A 21,794-nucleotide genomic window follows, 5' to 3' on the forward strand; every position below is an offset into this window, starting at 1 on the left:
ATAGGGATCAATTTAAAAATGAAATATACTGAGATCCAAAATATGTATGATGTAAATTCATTATCAACTACATGTATTAAAAATAAAAGCTCACATTCATTTCATAAGCCATAATATTATATCATTTATACACAACAAATTTCGCTCACTTTTGATGAATGAATAAATGAAGTTTGCAAATAATTTGTTATACAAGCATCTCATCTGGAGCATCATAAATTAAAAAAATTGGCAGCGGTCCTTGCAAAGATCCTTTCATGCTTTGATCCGCTCCTAGATTACTGACCAACATGCATTCGATCAATCAATGAATCAATTCATTCATTGATACATTAAATTCCTTCATTAATTCATTCAATCTGTTCATTAATTCATTTAATTCATCAATTCATAAATCCATTCATTTCATTCATTAATCCATTCAATTCATTTGTTAATCCATTCATCGATCCATTCATTAATCCATTCATCAATTCATTCATTAATCCATTTATCAATTCATTCCACCATCTATCAATAGTTGTTTGATTTTATCAAACATATATTAATCAATTATAAATCAGTCAAGCAAAACATTCACATATTACTTTTTTTATCACGCATTACTATTCAACTCAAAGAAAACATGTCGTGGATTTTTCGTGTAAAAGTTCAGTTTCTAGAAACAGTCAAGACTCAATATGAACATATCGGCATCCATCAGGTATAAACATAAGACATCATTACACAGGTATGTATCTTTTTAATCCCTAATTGGACGCTTGTTTTCCCTCATACTGGAGAAAAGATCTTCACATGATTCTTGTTGCAACTTGCAAATATATAAAAAATCTACATCATTCTTCATGCGATATCAAACATTACCCCAAGGGGAAAAAAGAAAGAAACAACATCATCTTGTTTCGTAAGATATTCTGATTTATTTCTCTTGATAAAGCATAGTCATAAGAAACAATATCATATCAGAAATGTATATTCAGAAATCAAGAAGAGAAATATTTGAACTTAATTCTTTAATAACATGGAAAGAAGGATATTCACATTGCTTCTTCCTATAAGAAATGAGAAATAAAAACATATACAATGAATAGCTACACACAAATGTGTAATAAAATGTACTTATCTTGATAGTGCTATATCCACCCATGAAGATCAAATGGGCGATTGCATGCATCATAATCAGCTACTGCATACTCGTGAATTCCGTCTGGAAATGTGGTATTAAGATGCAGATTTCATATACGTTATGACATAATTTAATCAGGAACTTAACAATATCCCACAAGATTGCTTAACATGTTTTTTTATCATTCAATGCATTTCTACAATAAATCTTTATAACCCCATTAATAATAAATGGTCTGACAGTTGTGTGCGGCTGAGGGTCTTACACACAAAATCAGAACATCTGTCCGCCCACTTCTAACTTCATATGGCTGTGGTACGCCATATTCCTGTCCAAATATTTTCATGCTACATGGTAATGCAGGTATGCCAAATACCTACATAATGGCTGCTCATATAATGGATAGTTATGCAGCTGTTCAAAACATTAACACTCTCTGCCCCGTGGTACAATACCTCTTCAAACTACCCCTACTTTCATTTGCTAATGAGAGAGTTGGAGAGACTAAACCGTAACAGAGAAATACTGTGGGGTAAAAAAAATAAAATAAAATACATGACTGGAACACACATTAAATCAAAACCAGTGAGTGTTAAATCATTACCTAGATGTATGCCTTACAGCTAACACCAAGATTAGGTAATACAGAGAATACCCACATAATAACACGATATGTTTCACCATCAAAAAATTTACAAAAAAGTTTGCCGTGGATTTTTTTTGGTGACAAACAAGACATGTTTCACCTATTGGTACATATACCACATATTTAAAAAGAGGAAAAAACTATCTAATTGCCTTGTAAGAATCTAAGATTCATATTTCCAATGAATGTTTATATATGAAACCATTAACACCAGTTGAGTTTAATACTGTGGCTAACTAAACATTGAAATGTCCATGAGTCATCCTGATTGTCTTCTTGAAGTCTTAACTTGGGAAAATTAAGAAATCTGGGCCAACATTCAATACCATACTTAATTCTACCGAGAAAGCTCCCCAGGAAGTGGACAAAGGGCACAAATTTTGTGAGTGGGCATGAAAGAATCTGATAACCGAGTAATAAAATATTTTAGACATGTACTATGTGCTTCCTACAAACATACAGAAAATTAAATTGTCCTATTTAGATATTTACTTCAACAAAATAGTTTCCCAAAGTATTTAACTCATCTCCCAAGGGGACATAAATTTATATTTGGGTCTTGATATTTAATCGACCACCCTGTGTTGCTAAACAGAATCACAATGTAGTATTTGGGGAAACTGCATTCATTGTGCTATATCAGTGTGATATCACTCACAATGCTTTCTCGTGAAGAAATATTCAATGAATTAGGCTCCAAAATGTAAAATGCTGCTTGAAATGAATCAGATTTAAGGTAAATTTCTTGGCCAACAAAATACTTGTAAAAGCTGTTTACTAAATCCAAGTATTAAAGTGAATATCGACCCTTATTTCTATCATTCATGCAAATGCAACATTGAATCATCTCTGGAATACCAGGAAGATATATTATGGAGCATGATATACTTTTTTTTCCACAGGAAATATAATAGTATTCATATACATAAGGTTTTAAAATTAACATACATACTTGGCCATTAAAGTGTGGACGGTATTGGGGCATGTGAATGATCTTCTAATAACATAAAAACTAAAATCGATTTTCTTTTCTTAAAACCCTTCAAGCAATCATAATTCTGTTTACTCATCTATAGATAGATATCAGATATCAATGAAATTTCACCTTTTTTTTTTACTGTTTTTCAAGCATCAACAAATTAATTTCTTCATGAATTAATGTAAAACTGGAGTATGCAATAATAAATTCCAGAATTTACACTTTTTTATATGGATAGAGAGAAATTTTCTTTTTCATCCATATTTCAATTAGTTGTTATCACTTTTCTGTAAAAAGGTTATCATAAAAAGAGAAAAGAAAAAAATCAAACATAAATAAGGTGTTTTATCATAGAATTTGTACAATACACTAAAGAAATAAAATGTTACCATTATATATGGTTAAGATACCATTTTCATAGTGGCATGCAGAGCTGAATAGCAGAACAATGGATGAATTCAACACAAACCACGACTTACACATTTTCTTCCAATTAATGACAAAAATTCATAACTTCCATAGTTATTATTCTTAAGTCCTTTATCTAGGTGATCCACATGGCTTTTGAATCATACAATGGAGCAGCTATATTTATTATCTTCATATTACAGGTTTCAAAATCAGAAAAAGGCTGATCATTCTCATATATTCTCAACCAATATATTCCTATTAAATTAATTAACAACCATAAAAGGTGCATGAAATTTGTCTCTGAAATTGGTTCAGAAAGCGCAAAAGTGTATCAAGCCGAAGAACCTGCTTTTTCCCTGACTGGAGAAAAGGTAAAATAATTTTTCCCTGATCCGCTGGTAACCCTGATTAAGTCTCAGTAACACTTGTAAACTACCAGAATATCTGACTCTCATTGGCTCATTGGGCCAGAGAGTTTTTCCTACAAATTTAAAGGTCAAGTCCAGCCCAGGAAAATGCTGACTTGAAAAGTGAAAAATCAAACTAGCATAGTGCTGAAAATTTCATCAAAATCGGATGTAAAATAAGAATGTTATGACATTTTATAGTTTCGCTTATTTTTTACAAAACAGTGATATGCACAACTAGGTGAGTCAGTCGATGATGTCCATCACTCACTATTTCTTTTGTTTTTTATTGTTTGAATTATACAATATTTCCTTTTTTATAGATTTGACAATAAGGACCAACTTGACTGAACCATGTAGTATTAAATAATGCTAATTCCACATGTTCAGGGAGGAATTAATCGTTGTATCACTTGACAATGAGGAGGAAATTAGAATATTTCATATTTCATGTAATAAAATACAAAAGAAATAGTGATTGGATGACGTCGTAGTCTCCTCATTTGCATACCAGCCAGGATGTGCATATGACTGTTTTGTGAAATTAAGCAAAATTTTAAAATGTCATAACTTTCTTATTTTACATCCGAATTTGATGAAATTTTCAGTGTTATGCTTGTTGGATTTTCTCTTTTTATTCAAATCAACTCTTTGTTGGGGTGGACTTGTCCTTTAATAAGAATAAGACCTTGTCATTAAATATAAAGTTTCAGGAGTAAGACACTGCATTATGACTCACATACATTTATTAAATACATGTATTTCTTTAATTCTACAATTATCCATGCTTGATGTTTGCTCTAAGACCATCAAAATTTGTCATTTGCCCCCCCCCCCAAAAAAAAAAAAAAAAAAAAAAAAAAAAAAAAAAAAATCCAATGAAAATTATAAATACAATAAAGACAAAGTCAAATAATAAAGAAAAATCAAATAAGAAAGTAATAATATCATGAGGTTGTCAAAAACTTGAACTCATGTAGGTTTATGTTAACTTCAAATTGATAGCATTTGAAGTACTTTTCTTCATATAGAAGGACATTTGTGATTATCTGTAGTATTCTCACACAATACTACCACAGAATACCTCTTCTCATTTAAGCCATTATGCAACAGATTTTGACTTTTGCTCTTTTATCGGCGCAGTACAGGCAATACAGAGCAATGGGAGTGGACATTAAAGCCAATACATGTATACAAGGGTAATATAGCAGGTGACAGTTCTCTCCACTTTTGTCTTTAAAAACCTTACATTAAAATTCCTTTAACTTTGGCAGTAGACTTCTTATAAACCTATTTCATAACAGAAGAACTGATAAAATACATTTTTGATACATAATTGACTAAATAAGTGGCACATATTAGCTCATCAAACACTTTAAAATGTGCAGGTCATCAGCATGCTATTACACATCGACTCTGTGGTAATCATTCCTACACAAGTAGCCTTCTTCATGTTCACAAAACGTGTAGGTGAAACAGACCCCAGAGTTGCGAATGATAAATAACGAAGAGTTAAACAGTAGGAAGTACACAAAGCAGTGATATCACGCAGACATACGAGATTCAGATATGATCTTATGACATTAACAATAAGAGAGATATCAAAAGAGAAGGGGACGTGAAATGAGCACGTGGGAAATCTAGAGAGAAAGGGTGATAGAAGGAAATTGAAAAGCCTGCAACAGAACGTACTTTGTTCTATAATGGAAATACAAAAGATGTCATAAATAGCGACTATTTTTCACGATAGAAAATTGTACAGTGCTTCATGAAAGCTACAAATGAAAGCCACAATGTAGAATCATCCATTTCAGTGATTCTGATTTAATAGTGAAACAACTACAGATGGGATAGAACATATTCATATATTCCTAATCTAAGATTCGACAGCTCAACTATCCTAAAGGTTAGCCTAAAAACATAATGTAAGATTGGTGGTCTACATGATAAAACTATACCTGCCTGCTCTCCTGCATTGTGCAGTATACCATACATAGTCAGTTTGCTAGTTTGCTCATCAGAAAGTGACATAATATATAACAGGAATGAAAAGGCAGACAGTGACACTTGAAGTAGATATCTATGGTGAAAAAAAATATTGCCAGTTTTAGAAACTAGCAGCCAAAATTACCCCCTCCCCCTTAAATTCTTAATAGAAATACATTACGACAGCCATTTCTTCAGTAGTATAAACAATAACGCTCTACACAAAAGAGCAATTCAAACATAATTTTTTGCTGGTCAAGTTATTTTTTTTGTCCTTTCAAAGCTTTCTCTTTTCACTCAAGGAAATTTACTGGAAGACATTTCCAACATGATCATACCAAGGGTCAAGAAATCTTGCATGAATCTTCCTACCAGCAGCCGCAGCAAACCCCCCCCCCCCCAAAAAAAAAAAAAAAAAACAATGAAAAAACACCAGTGAGAAAACGGGCTACATATTAAGCAGTCGAAGCTCCAAATAAAAAGATATTTTTCGCAATACAAGTGACTTTGCCCGAGTCCAATCTTTTTGTTCGACTTGGGTGAAATTTGACTCAGAGCAATTAAATAAGACATGCTTTGCATATTCTAGTCTGGAAAAATACTTTTGAGATCTAAAGGCAATTATTTGACTTATGGAAGGTTGGCTCATGAGAGCCTACTGTACTCCTAGGTGGTTTTCTATACAGCTGTTCATTAAGCTATTATTTTGCATGATTTTCTGCATGACTGGTGAGCCTTTCTCATGCTAACTCAGATTCTCAATAAGTTCCACTCCCATCAGCTATAGTTGAAATCTGTTCTTCTTACGTTAAAATTCTTGTTCTTAACAATTAGCTCAATGCAAAGTTTATTATTTGTGCATATTTGATGAGAATCAGTGGAAATGCACCCCCATTATGTAACAGGAACAATTTCGGTCTATCTCAATTATCACAATAGTCATTCAGTCGTGTGAACTTACAAACAGTTTTACGAGACACCCACCTGATGTTCACGAAGTCCTGAGGCCCATTCCACAAAGAGTTACGACTATTGTAACTTTACTATAACGGCAGCTGCCATGGTAACAGGGCTCAGCAGCCAATCACAAGCAAGGATTCCATGGTAGTTACAAATAATAGCAAGTATAAAGTCTTTGTGAAATGGGCCCATGGAGCCAGCTCTTAACCTGTACGAAAGATTCCTTGCTTTTAATAACAAGGCATTTTTTGGTCCCAAGCACCTTCATATACTGAGCTTCTACCCTAAATTGATTGTTGGTGTGTTGACATAAATTTCATGGTGCAACTTGGTGTAGGTTTTGACAATCCCCTGTAAAATAAACGTGTTTCTCTACTACCAATGCCCCTTTTATTAAACATAAAGACTGCATGCAACAATATGATAATGGGATGATAATAAATAATACACAAAGAATCTCTCTCCAAGAGAAATCCATAGTTGGGAAATACCTACATGTTTATCAATTCCATTCTACATAACATGAAGGGGAGCAAGTACAAATTGCTCCCATAGTCCATACCAGCTGATCACTTCTTCCGTCTATGTTCCATCATTTGAGCTCTGTATTTGGCTGTTGGAATAGCTAGTAAGGCACACCTCTCCTAAAGACTGGCAAACCAAGCACCAAATCTTCAAGACATTGCTCTTCACTTGTTTCCAAATGGATTCTCAAGTCAAATTCATTCATAGAGACCATACTGAATATGTTTGCTTTGAGTGAGGGTGAAAAATGAAGAGTTTGAAGATGTGTTTGATGTAAGAATGTAGTTCCAGCTGATGTTCCTTGCCTCGAGGATCCTGAAGTTCCTGGGGTGCACTTTGACGTGGTAGAGTCACCATGAGATCCTGGATGCTTTGGTGGTGGTGGCTTAGGTTTGGAACTGTTTTTTGCGCTAAGCGTCACAGGTGTGACTGTATTTATGACAATGTCTGGTGGTTAGAATTTACAACAGCTTCAGGACCTTGCCGATTGCAATAGTTTTACCTAAAAACAAAAGGAGAAACAAATAAATGTCAGTTACGACAAAATGTAAACCTTCCTAAATCGTACCATGACATTCGGTAGAATAGAATACACATGTCTAAAGATTTTCTCATCAGAAACTATACTCTGCTTGGCTATATATATCCTTGTAATTCACCAAGATTTTGATCTTCATCACCGAGGTGTTCAACTTGGTCTTGTGGCTATACAGGCCCAAGGCAGCAAGTCAACTGCCTTCGGTGCCCACCTCACATACCATGCCTTGCTACCCTTGAAATTCCCATTACTGATGGTGGTTCTAAGGCAAAAAAGTGGAACAACACTGGCAGTCTAGCTATATCTTGGACAATTCAGAACTAGCATAAATAATAATATTAAAAATAATATACTGATTTATTCACAAATATTATATAATCAAATATTAGGGATTTCTTACCTTCATCTCTAAGAGTAAAGCGACCCATTTGTGAGAATTCCTTGAAGGTTTCCATACAGAGTACTCCTGTCGTCTCCAATCTAGCGATGGCTACCTGGTCCTGTTTGATGAAGCGTGGTCGTTGCTTTGTCTTGGCACCCGTCTTCTTATCTATCAGTGCAATGATTTTCTAAATGAAGAGAAAACAGAGAAAACAATCAGTGATGACAACATCTGAAGCAAGAGTCTTAAAGACATACTCCAGGCTAAAAATAATTTTTTCTCAAGTAAAATTCACCAAGCAAAGCAAATCTGATAACAAATCACGCAATATTTTGTGAGAACGGTCAACTGCAGGGCGTCTCAGATATCCAATAGGTGGGCTGATGATGTCATGTCCCCACTTTCCTTTATGTTATGTTTTTTTTTCATGAAATCATAATTTCATGATATAAAATACAAAAGAATAAGTGTGGATATGGCATCAGATTGCTCATTGCATATTCATGAAGACATGCATAAAAGTGTTTTCAAGAAAATAATGAAAAACTTTAAAATGCCATAACTTTGTCATACCTTGTCTGATTTTGATGAAATTTTACTTTACCTGTTCAAATCATATTACTTTCAGCCTCGAATGCCCCTTTCAGCCTGAGGTGCAGCAAAGGCAGCTTCATTTAGACTATTCTAAAGCACTTGTCCCATTCTATGTAGGACCTTCATAAAATCATCTCAAATCAAATGTCTCTAATTTCTAATTCTCATGAAAATTTATAAGGTGGGAGAGGTCTTAAGTGTGCATGCCTTTGCATCTGGATTAATTTTTTTTTTTTCATTTCACCGATCATCACAAATATTCATGCCTTATATAACTTATATAATCACCAAATACAGTGTTCAAGCAAATTTGAAAAAATCTAGCTTCTAAATTCAAATGTAATCTTTTCTTTCAATAGATGGATCATGGAGTGGAGTAAAAATGGACAAAACAGTTAATTAACTATGCTCATGTCAGTCATACTTACAGTGATTTGAACTTCTTCTACAGCATTGTGGATGTGAAGCACTGCACCATAGCCTGAACAGATAATGGACTTATATTCTACAATTGCAATCTGTACACAAAGAAAAATATAAAATCGTGAAATTTACACACAAAAAAACAATATTGCATTGATCACTTACATCTCTCTATGAGGACTGCTCTTTATCATCTTCACTACTAAAATTCACAGAAACTGGCGATGGTGTTCACTAAACAATTGGAATGCTTCTGGGGGTCTCAACTGCATCACGCGATTCAATATAGCAGCAGTGCTGACTTTGAAAACTACTATAAAATAATTATTCTCAAAAAACACCATTCATATAATGATACAATACTACGTTCATTGACATTTGACCTTGATCATGTGACCTGAAACTAGCACATGATGTTCAGTGATACTTGATTACTCTTATGTCCAAGTTTCGTGAGTCAGATCCATAAACTTTCAATGTTATGATGGTAATTCAACAGATACCCCATTATGGCCAAAGTTCATTGACCTTTGACCTTGGTCATGTGACCTGAAATGCGCACAGGATGTTCACTGATACTTGATTACTCTTAATATGTCCAAGATTTATGAACTAGAAGAATATACTTTCAAAGTTATGATGGTAATTCAACAAATACCCCCAATTTGGCAAAAGTTCATTGACCCTAAATGACCTTTGACCTTGGTCATGTAACGTGAAACTCATGCAGGATGTTCAGTAATACTTGATTAACCTTATGGTCAAGTTTCATGAGCTAGGTCCATATACTTTTTAAGTTATGATGACATTTCAAAAACTGAACCTTAGGTTAAGATTTTGATGTTGATTCCCCCAACATGGTCTAAGTTCATTGACCCTAAATGACCTTTGACCTTGGTCATGTGACATGAAACTCAGGCAGGATGTTTAGTAATACTTGATTAACCTTATGGTCAAGTTTCATGAACTAGGTCCATATACTTTCTAAGTTATGCTGTCATTTCAAAAACTAAACCTTCAGTTAAGATTTGGTGTTGACGCCGCCGCCGCCGTCGGAGAAGCGGCGCCTATAGTCTCACTCTGCTTTGCAGGTGAGACAAAAATGACACCCTCCCAACCCCCCCCCCCCCCCGGATGATATATGGCCTGTGCAGTTGGTTAACATGGTTTTGACATAAATGTCTTCCCCAAAAAATATATTTCTTGCACGATGTTGCAAAACATTAATGTTTTGTTTACTGTTTACTGTTACTGTTTTTCACTGTCAGAAAAACTTGTGCCCTTCGCAACGCTTTTCAGATATGCCACTAGTCTTGACATTCTGTGTCTTAATCTTTAGAATCTTACACTTCTTTTGAGAACAAATTTACCCTCCCCTCCCCACCACCCCTCCTGCCCCATCCATAGATAATACAATGCCATTTGTATTCTCAAGCAAAATTCACTAATGTTCAATTGATTTTTCCTGATTTTTCCAAATTAAAGTCATGCTGTGAATGCTCATAACAATGTTACTGACAAGTTTTCTTGAAAGAACAATTTAAATTGAAAGACAATCAAATACAATAGACATAGAGATAGCAAATAGTTTGTCCTTGGTACATTTGTTTAGAACACTACAAAAAATGTCTACACCAAAAATAAACACATTTTGAGAATTATATAATAATTTTCAGCAAAGTCTGGCTTACACATGATTATAATAGCATAAGTTATTATCTAGTTGATAACTCCCATAGACAAAGCACACAAAAAACTGAAAATAAGACCTAAAAAAAGCTGAACTCTCACACACCGGTGTATAATATTTTGTATAATATTTTCACTACAAATAGAAAATACATCCTGGGGACAGAGACTTGCACCCCCAAACACTCTCCCCTCTAAAATAAAGAGACTTACCTGTGCATCAAACATTTTGGAGGTATGACATACATCTGTTGTATCACAAAGGACAAAACCCGGAGATACATCCTAGGAGAGAAATCAACAATTATTTTACTTTAAATATGAAAGAAAATAAAAGCTTCTGCAGCTGTGCTCCACAATTGTCCAGTTTATCGATTTCTCTTCTCCTAAATCAAATCTGTACCTTGGATGTATCAGGAATGTTGACTGGTTTGAATTATATAATTGAATCATAAAAATGTTATTTTTATTCCAGAAGATAAATATCATGTATTAATTGATACTTTTAATGTACAAATACAGCTCATTTACCATCAATTTCAAAAAGACATTATTGGACTATTATTTTACAGCACGGATGACGTCCTAACTACTGGTTCTGTTTGCTTAGGTTTTTTTTACTTATTGAATCAAATGACCATAAAATGAGTCGTAATAACATCAATAGCTTATAAATCATCATATAAAGTAAAGTACAAAATATTAAGTCTTCTCACAAAATGATAGACTTAAAAGATTATTAATAATAATCCATACACTTGCTATTCAATTCAGCTGGTGTAAAGACTTTCTTTCACATTGAAATACAGGGATCTTAATAGCTCTTACCTCTTCTTCTACCCCTCGAACTTTTAGTTTGACGTTTTCTCCCGTTCTTGCAGAGTTAGTTTCATTTTCATCTGAGATGATTTGAAGAATTTCTACATTTGTCTGTATGAAGAAAAATACATGATACAGAGAAATAAAAATATAACAGCGAGCTTTGTTTCTTTTAACATAAATGTCAGCTGTGATTACAATTTCTAAATGAGTTTGGACAGATCTAATAGAATGACTTAAGTGCTTGAAAGTATATATCAAAATAGAAAATCTCAGGCAAATGATTCTGGTGAATATGCATGAATGCCAAGAATTTAGTCAAGTAATATGACATTCTTGCCTGGTGTTGGGCATTTTCCAAAGCAATAATAATAGACTGTCCCACACATGCTTATCTATTTTCGCTTTCTTCATTGTGCTTTATTTTCAGCTTAACTTTTATGATTTTGCAAAGTGATGTTTACATATTTGTACCAGACCTAAATCTGTGATTCATGGTGGCAAATTATGAAGACTTACTCATATCATTGGTCTGCACTCTGCAACTACATAGGAAGGTTGCTAAAAAATTGGTTTCTATTATTAATCCCAACCCTGGCAGATACAACGTCATCTTTCTTGTAACATGACATTACGTATAGCATATACACATTGTTTAGAAGATTCTTCACCACCCCCTCCCCCTGAAAAGTGGATTCCATCCATTATTAAAGACAAAGACAATATTTAAATATGAAGACATTTCAATAAATATGTTTTCAAAATTAATACACAAAACAAATTCAAACTTACTTTGTTGGGCATTAGGGTATATGTTCCTCCTCTCCTTAAATTCCCTGATTCTACTTTTCCTAGCAAGATTGTACCCATGTCCTGAAATAGAAAGAAAACATTGTCACGGTCTAACAAAGGAAAACAAAACATTTGAGATCAAGATCAAATAGCTGCCAAAAGAGGACAAAGTATATGTGCATTTTGCACTTGAAAAATAGCGATCATAAAATCATAAGTATTCATCAAACTTGTTGATCTTTCTCATCTCCACATGTATATCTCAAAAAATATACTCTAGCTTATGAAGTAAAAAACTAATAGCTTTTTTACTTGAAGGTTACAAAATAGTGGACCATCCCAAACTTTGAGTTTGGAGAGCCATATGAAATCAATCACTACTCGGCCTTAAATCTATAAAAAAAGAAATTAGGTCATAGCCACTTTTCTGTATGACACGACAAGGGCAACAAAAATTTCCAAGGACAATAAGAGGCATTGAGGTCAGTCAACAGGGCATCCACGGCCTTGGATTCATTTATGCCCTCAATTACCATTCAACATCAATGTCAAAGGTCTTGATGACATTATTGAACAGTGAAGCATTGTGGTCCTGTAGATTAGTTTCCGACTATGAAACAGAGGGACGAGGGTTCAAATCCCAGTCATGGCGCAATATCCTTCAGCAAGAAATTGATCCATACTGAGCTGCACTCAACCCAGGTGAGGTAAATGGGGGTACCTGGCAGGAATTTATTCCTTGAAATGCTTGTTGGCTGTATAAAGCTTGCCAGGCTAATAATATCTAAGGCCCTTTGGAAGCGCAAAGAGACGTTGAATGGTGCGTGACATACCAGAAATCATCATCATCATTCATCATCGCCATCAATATCATCATCCTCCATCATAATCTTCATCGAATAGTTTCTTGGAATGCTCTGGTGGCTTACCTTGTACCTATCTGTGATGGGTAACCGTAGAGGCCCTGAGGAGTTCCTGGCAGGCAGCGGGGGTAATTCATCTATGTACGTGATGAACGGGTGGCCGGTGTACCAAGGGCACTTGTCTGGTGCGGACACCTTGAGGTTGGCCCCCGTGATCCCCGACACAGGAATGAAATGAATGTCTTTTTTGGGATTAAAGCCAACCTTACGGAGGAACGGAAGCAACTTCTCCTTGCACTCGTCATACCTGAAACCGACAAAGGATCAAGTCATGAAACAATATGAAGAGGAAGTGAGAGAAGAGAGCCAAAGAAATAAAACTTAACAGAAGTTGATGGAGGACAAAGGGAGAGGGGGTGAGGAAGGATTATAGACCTTAAGACCACCACATGCCTAACAATTGGTCTGTGACCCGATTTTGGAACAAAATGTAGTACAATTTGGTGTGAATATTGAGTCATCTTACTGTGTAAAGTTCTAAATCCCTGTACGAATAATACATGTTCAAATCTATGAATATACCACCATCCTTATTACAATAAAAATGAATTGAACATCTAGTCGTAATGACATCATAGCAATTATACGATTGGAGAAACTTTGAAGCTAGTTCGGCCTTTACTACAAAAAATGCTTTCAATCATCAGAATGTTACACTAGTATTCTTATAGTTAATTTGAACCACAAGTAAAAAGATACTTTTCATTCAAATTTTCAGAAAATAAGCAAAACGCGATTTGTTCCAAAATCGGATCGTGGACCAGTATTAAAGGGCAAGTCCACCCCAACAAAAATCTTATTTGATTAAAAAGAGAAAAATCGAACAAGCATAACACTGAAAAATTTCATCAAAATCGGAAGTAAAATAAGAAAGTTATGACATTCTAAAATTTCGCTTAATGTCACAAAACAGTTATATGCACATCCTGGTTGGTATGCAAATGAGGGCATCAATGACATCATCCACTCACTATTTCTTATGTACTTTATTATATGAAATATGAAATATTTAAATTTTCTCTCCATTGTCATGTGAAACAAAGTTTTATTCCTCCCTGAAAATGTGGAATTATAATTATTTTAACATATTGTTGTTCAATCAAGAGTGTCCTTATTGTCAAATCTGTAAAAATTGCAATATTGTATAAATCAAACAACAAAAAACAAGAGAAATAGTGAGTGAGTGACATCATCAACTCTCTCATTTGCATATCACTGACTTGTGCATACAACTGTTTTGTGAAAAGTAAGCGTAACTTTCTTATTTTACATCCAATTTAGATGAATTTTTCAGTGTTGTGCTTGTTTGATTTTTCTCTATTACTTTCTTCTAGGTTGGACTTGTCCTTTAAGATGTGCAACAGCCCTTAGGCACTTACTACATGAATGACAAACTCACCTTGTAAGAGACCACTCTACTGTAGGGTCATCCATTTTATTAATAAGAATGACTAGATGTTTAACGCCTGCTGTCTTCGCTAACATTGCATGCTCTCGTGTCTGTCCTCCCCTTTCAAAACCGGTTTCAAATTCACCTTTCCGTGCTGATATTACCTGTTGGAGAAGTAAAAGCAAAAGAAACATTAGTACCCATCTTTTTGGCAAATTGGAGAAATTTAACAACAAAAAAACAGGATGAAAAAAAAAGAAAAAAAGACCAGGATGAAAGTCAGATAGGGGGGGGGGAACCTTGATCCCCCACCCCGTCTTTCCTTTTTTTTGCTCCTGTTTTGCTTTTGAGGCGGGTGGTTAGAGGACAAAGGGATAACCAAAGAAGACATGAAAGAAGCGAGGAGAAGAGTAGGAGGGATGGGCTGAGGCTGGAGGATGCACTGAATCATGCAATGTGGAAAGAAGGGGGTAACAGAATCTGGCCACTTCCATTCAACAGGGATCAATCCGGATTTCAAACTTTGGACTACTGACTGACTAATGTTTTCCATTTATTCTGACATATCTGACTAAGGAATTATTACTCACCAATACAGCTAAATCAGCTTGAGCAGCACCACCGATCATGTTCGGTACAAAGCTTCGATGACCAGGGGCATCAAGGATTGTGAAATGTTTCTTTTCTGTCTCAAAGTACGCTCTCCCGACCTCCACCGTCTTTCCCTTATCACGCTCTTCTTGGTTGGTGTCTAGTGCCCATGATAAGTACCTTTGGGGAGAATGAGATCTAATTAAATTCTGGAATGTCCATAACATTCAAATAGAGGGGAATGCTACAATGAAAATAATATCAGTAGAAAAATATCAATCACAACTCTTTATCTGGGGACAGTGATGTTCCACGATCGGACGGAATTCACAGAAATGGCCTTTTGAAACAGAAAGTGGCATTTCAAGAAATCACGGAAAACATACTTTTCCTGACAATACACAGAACAGCAACAGAAATTACTCCAAAATCTCAACAAAATACGAATATTAAATGGCCACAAAACCTCACTTCACTACAATCATGACAATCCACACATCATGACTGCTCTTGACTCCATCACACTCGATCATACCCCTCGCCCGGCCCGGCCCTTGGTCGGCGGCGGGGTCGGCAGTATCGAAAACATTCACATGCACACATCATTTGATTTTAACAACACGGTTGTGTGTTGCTGCCCTCTACGTTTGAAGATGTAACAGCACGATCTTCCAGTCTTGAAATCCAAAATGGCGGAGAGGCCAAAATCTTTGACTGCTAAAAACACGATGTCCAAAAAAAACCAAATTATCGATAAAATTTTATTCAGCAGTAAAATAATGCTAATAATGTGAAAGGTGAGGATGTATTCATGTTAAATGTGTTTGTCAAAATATTTTGTCTACCCGCGTAATCCGATTAGAGCGGATTCTACTGCGTTTTTGGTACAAAGGCAGATACAAATTTAGACCAGCATGAGTGTTGTGATATTGCTACTGAATGGGTAAACGGAATTGTCACTTTTTCATGTACACAGTCTATGGGGAAACGGAATTTAGATACTCAAGAAGAAGTGGAAGAAAGGAGTGGTGGTGGTGGTGGTATTGATGATGATGATGGTGTTGATGATGGTGGTGATGATGACGATGGTGATGATGATGGTGGTGGTGGTGGTGGTGATGGTGGTGGTATTGATGATGATGATGATGGTGTTGATGATGGTGGTGATGGTGGTGATGATGATGATGATGATGTTGATGATGGTGATGATGATGATGATGTGGTTGACGAAGGTGATGATGATGATATTGATATATTAAAGATGATGATGATGAGTGATGACGATGATGATGATGTTGATGGTGATGATGATGGTCATGATGATGATGATGACGATGATGATGATGGTGATGATGATGATGGTGATGATGGTGATGATGATGTTGATGATGGTGATGATGACAATGATGATGATGGTGTTGACGATGGTCATGATATTGATAGTTTTAATGACGATGATGATGGTGATGATGTTGATGGTGATGAAGTTGATGGTGATGATGACGATGATGAAGATTTTGATGATGAAGATGATGATGGTCATTGATGATGTTGATATCTTGCCAATTTATAAATCAACTTACCAACTCTCTCTGTTCTTTTCTTTAGCCTCTCTTTCATATTTTTCTAGTGTTCTCTTATCTACACCTCCTGTGAGATACCTGTACAATAAACATAATTTCGTACAATAAAATTCAAAAGACGAAGTAGGGATATGACATCATCAATTTGCTCATTAAATATCTATGAAGACATACACAGAACTCTTTCATCGAAATAATGCAAAAATATGAAATACATAACTTTGTTTTTCTTGTCAGATTTAGATAACATTTTCAGTGTTTTGTTTATCTGATTTTTCTTTATCTGTTCCATTCATATTATTTTCGGCCTGGAGTAGCCCTTTGAATCTAAGCAATGACCTATGGCGTATCAATTCAGGATTTGGCATGCAAATTTCCAATCCCTATTTAACCACCCACATTCTTGCCCATCCATACTTACATTATATGACCTCCAATGGTGGACTTTCCTGCATCTGTGTGGGGAATAACAACAGTATAACTTTATGAATTCAAATTAATTACTACTGCTTTTTAGTGAAATGTATCAAGAAATAAGAGCTCACATGAATCTAATTTGTAAGTTTGGCAACTTGTACCCAGCTGGATATTAAACTGTTATGTACTACTCACTGAAGCAGAAGATGAAATTGAAAATAGGAGAGGTTGTTTTTGACAAGCTAATGAAACCTGTTATTCCATATCGAACTTGATCTATTGCAATAGAAAATGTAATCGGCAAAAACATCAATTCTGTTTGGCAAAGGTAAATTAATGAATTTTCACACAAAAAGTTCAGAACCGAAAAGGATTTTCCATTTTGGTTAGAACAAGTAAATGAAAATCACTGTCCGTACATCATTGATGGCAAATATTCTTCCCTTGGTACATTCATTACATGTATGAAGTTTCCTATAGGAGAATGTCTTACCAACGTGCCCGATGAAGACAACATTGACATGTTCTTTCTTAGATTCTGGTTCTTCTTCTTTAGGAGTTTGTTGCTTGGAAGGCTTGGGTGCAATAAAGGCTTTCATTGATCCATTATCTGAAGAAAAATAATAATTAAAGCAAAAGAAGATAGTTACTAATCCATCATTTTCCAAACCACTGAACTAATACTGCTACTATAATATTTTATCCTCCTGCAATGCACTTGATTACAATTTGCTGATTATTTAATTGAAATTGACATGTTCATAGAATGTTAAGTGCTTTAGAAATTTGATATTCAAGGATAACATAATCCCAATATTGGATAGATTGAAATGCAAGGCAAAGTACATGTACAGGTAGCAATAATTCATCCTTAATACAAAAGCAATAATAGACTTCTAGACTTTCCTTTTAATGTTAACTAGATAAAACTCGGTATGATTTTGCTAGGCACTCTGGAAAGAGAGACAGAAAAGCTTCTCCATTGAAATATGTACATCTGACCCTCTAACATGTAGGTACCTTCCTATTCCTAGAATGATTATTCTCTGTTTCCTCTCAAATCATCACATTCATAGCTTGAGCAGTTCATGAAGTAAAGTAACAGACCTCAATATATGATTTTGGAGGTACAGTACATGGCCATTTTGGTGAGGGGAACATTTTTAAATTAGACAGAGGGCACCAAGGCCACTTTTAAAGGGGCACGTCCTGATTCATTCAAAATCATATAAAAAAGGGCACATTTCTTAGTGGCCTCAACTTTGTTTAAAAGGAAGCGGGCATCACAGCCGGTACTAGAACATTCTGGAGAGCTAGAGGCCATTGCCTCCTGTGGCAACAGGGCCTGAGTGAAAATGCAGGAAAATGTGTGTCGGACACAAAAAAAAGTATATTTTGTTGAATTGCTCAGGAGCGTCTTTATTACCCTTGACAGGTTTTGGAGATTCTTCCTCTTGCATGGGTTCTTCTTCCTCCTCCTCTTCCTCTTCAACCTGGGCTTCCATGACGACTGCATCATTATCAAACCCTGCACTCTCCAGAGCTGCTTTGGAGGATATAACAGAAACAGAGACAGTCAGAAATATTTCTATATTATTCAAACTTCCCAGGAAGCCTTACAAATTTCAGGTCATAACATCAAGATGTGTATTAGCAGTGACTAAAGATGCTAATCAACTTTGCACTAAGAAACAAATAAGTTGCAACATGTAGGCAGGGTCAGGTGTTGGCACTTGGCAGACCTAGTAGCCCCCAAAACCCCTTCCTCCTCCTTTTTTCATATTTTGTCAATTTTTTGTATGAGAAAATGGGCCCTATGAGTGGTACTTGGTAAAAACCCTTTTTATCATCATCTTCTTTATTTTCTTGTCAAGAAAATTTGAAAGGAAAGCTGCCCTCCCCCTTCCTGGTAAATGCTGCATCTACTGCTTACAGCAGGTATAATAACTGCTCGATTCAAATCTGTCAAGGCACAAGACATTTATTTGACCACTGATTATCTGAATTTCAATCAAGGGTCAATGAACTGCCGTTATCATCAAACCTGCTGACCAGAACCTTGATAATGTTTGTTGACCATTATCAAGTACTTCTGAACACAACTCATTAACTTGACACATCCTTGCAAACATCCTTCAGAAAAAAAGAAGAGAGAAAAAAAGTTTCCCCTTATTCTGATTCCCCTTACTACCCATTTGAAAGAATTGAGTAAGAAACAGAAACATGGTACACAGAAGTCACCAATGGGAGGAACCGTACGTTTTCAAGTTTATATGTATTGTATTCTTAGGCCGCTGAAACTCGATGTTGAGTTTCCCCGCCACCCACTCGCGTTATGAAATTTGGCCCACGTTTGAAAATCAAATTCTGAAAATAATTCATTATTTTATCATTTTGACATAAACTGATAGAGGTCTATAAAGTCACTGTACAAGTTCAGATATTACATATTTGAGTGTATTGCTGAAAATATAGTGCGTTAAAAGTCATCAAAAGGTCAAACTTTCATGTTCTAGAAAATAATGAATAATGAAATCCGTTCTTCATTATGAGCTAGAAAAAATGTGACCGGGAACTCAAAACCGAATTTCATTGGCCTTTTGTTCTCAACTTCAAATTCACAAACTTTGTTTCATTTTCCAGATCATGAAACATTTATTATCTGTGGTGGAAACATTGATTGAATACGGTTCAAGTCATTCATTTTGATCCTTATTCCTATAAAAAAAAATACATAATTGAAAATAATAATTGTGTCAAATGATAGGCCAGTAAAAAAAATTCGACTCAAAATTCCTGTGATAACCTCGATATTAATTGCCAATTTTTGCCTTGGCATGAGCATGAATTCATCAAGCTTTTGCATAATTGTCTGGATCAATAAAAATAATAAAAATTAGTGAGCAATGGAAACAATCACATCATCATTTGAATTTGCTTGTCAAGTTGGATAGTAATCACAATTTTGATGGGGTGTATTATAACAATCTCTGAAAAAAAAAATTTAAAGTTCAAAATGTTAACTTTTTAGCAGTTAGTCTAGCTTTAAAAAAAAAAGAATTGCGAACAGCTCTTATCCAAAAACAAAGAAAAAGATGAGGACATGATAAAATATATTTTTACTTGATCTTGTCAATGAATTCAATGACAATACGTTTGTTATCAATTAGATCATTACTGTCATGATTTTTAAAATCCATTTGATTATGGACTTTAATTAAGTAACCATTTACAATCAAAAGTCAAAACATATGTTAGTAATGCAAGCAATGAATGAATCCTAATCATCAATTTGAGTAATGTCAAATTAATTAAAGAAGAATCACAAATCATTAAATTTACTTTAGAAAAAGTGTGAACAATCGATCTGCACATTAATGAAGGTAAATTTGAATTTAAAACAGAGGAAAAAAATCTGTCATTAAAGTTGCACCAAACAAACTTACATTCATTCATTTTGACCCGATTCACTAATTTATTGTACATTGATTCATGACCATGATTCAACATGTGATAATTTCATGACAACAATATCACTATTTCAATTCATTTACATACATGTATACATTAATCATTATCAATATTATCTGATCATGAAGGCACGTTTATAATTATATTCGTCTTTCATTTCATGATCATCATCATTTATGCAACTTTTACACAAGTCCATTTCAAATTCAAGTATTCACATTTCATCACATCTTTCCCCATCATGCTCTCCTCATTCATTAACATCTATTCATTTTTTAAAAATCAGGTTCAACAACAACAAAAAATGAAGACGTCCAAAGTCAAGTTACCATTGCCTGCTGTGGCTGTGGCCTCCAATTCCGATTGTGTGTTGGAGGCATATGATCCCGGCACAAATGCCGGTGCATTCACGTTTGGTACGAAGGGTTTCGCTCCCACATTTAACGTCGAAAACTGGTTAGAAAGACCGGGTCCTGGATCTTCTTGATCGTCCCAGTTGTCCAGACCCGACGTTTCATGAGAATCTGTTTCCATTTTTATAAATTCTTTGTTTCTGTTGGTAATCGTTCACGAATCAAATTCTGATATGGTTTCGTATCAGTGATTAGTCACACAGCTCACACTTCACAGCTCGTATTGCATGAATTACACGCGCACTAAACTATCAAAGATTGCTAACTCAGTTCGCTTAGCGTAACACGTAATACAGTACACATCTTGCGATCGGCCCACATTGCAAAAGCGCGGCTTATAATTACATTCGTGATTTTTTTAAAAGGAAAGAACACAAAATATTAAGTGGGATTTCATTCTGATTAATTTCATCAATGAATCAACGCATGTAAAGTATATTTTGCCTAAGCAGATCACTCACTGCTCCTGGCACCATGGCCGTACGCAGAGGGGGCAGTTGCCCCCCAGAAATTTTGAAAATTTTAATTCATTTCGCTTTCAAGGTTTTTTTCAAAAAAGTTTATACGTACATGCTGCCGGTGCCGCCCCCCCCCCCCCCCCAGCGAAAGATTTCTGCATACGGCCATGCCTGGCACTGCAAATAATTTCAATTACTTTGCAATTTCATCTTGCATTTCAATAAATTGAAGGGAACATTTGAAATATTTTGAAAAAAATGCCTCGGAAGA

At 35.1% G+C, this 21,794-nt stretch overlaps 1 protein-coding gene across 2 annotated transcripts; it reads right to left on the reverse strand.

The window, feature by feature from the left end:
- Positions 1–5,365: 5,365 nt before the first annotated feature.
- LOC129269514 (eukaryotic peptide chain release factor GTP-binding subunit ERF3A-like) lies at positions 5,366–21,318 on the reverse strand. Of its 2 annotated transcripts, none has more exons than XM_054907023.2 (14): positions 20,982–21,318; positions 18,608–18,724; positions 17,675–17,791; positions 17,186–17,219; positions 16,765–16,842; positions 15,181–15,361; positions 14,600–14,754; positions 13,207–13,447; positions 12,278–12,358; positions 11,495–11,596; positions 10,880–10,951; positions 8,983–9,072; positions 7,979–8,147; positions 5,366–7,542 (listed from the first exon to the last, which is right to left on the reverse strand). In XM_054907023.2, the coding sequence occupies exons 1-14, from the start codon at positions 21,184–21,186 to the stop codon at positions 7,502–7,504; spliced, it is 1,683 nt and encodes a 560-aa protein (XP_054762998.1). In that variant the 5' UTR covers positions 21,187–21,318; the 3' UTR covers positions 5,366–7,501. The 2 variants fall into 2 exon arrangements, with proteins under 2 accessions (XP_054762998.1, XP_054762997.1); XM_054907022.2 differs by having other exon boundaries at positions 18,608–18,727; positions 20,982–21,310.
- Between the last annotated feature and the right edge of the window lie 476 nt (positions 21,319–21,794).

Source organism: Lytechinus pictus, chromosome 10 (assembly GCF_037042905.1).
Source record: "Lytechinus pictus isolate F3 Inbred chromosome 10, Lp3.0, whole genome shotgun sequence".
NCBI classification, from domain to species: Eukaryota; Metazoa; Echinodermata; class Echinoidea; order Temnopleuroida; family Toxopneustidae; genus Lytechinus; species Lytechinus pictus.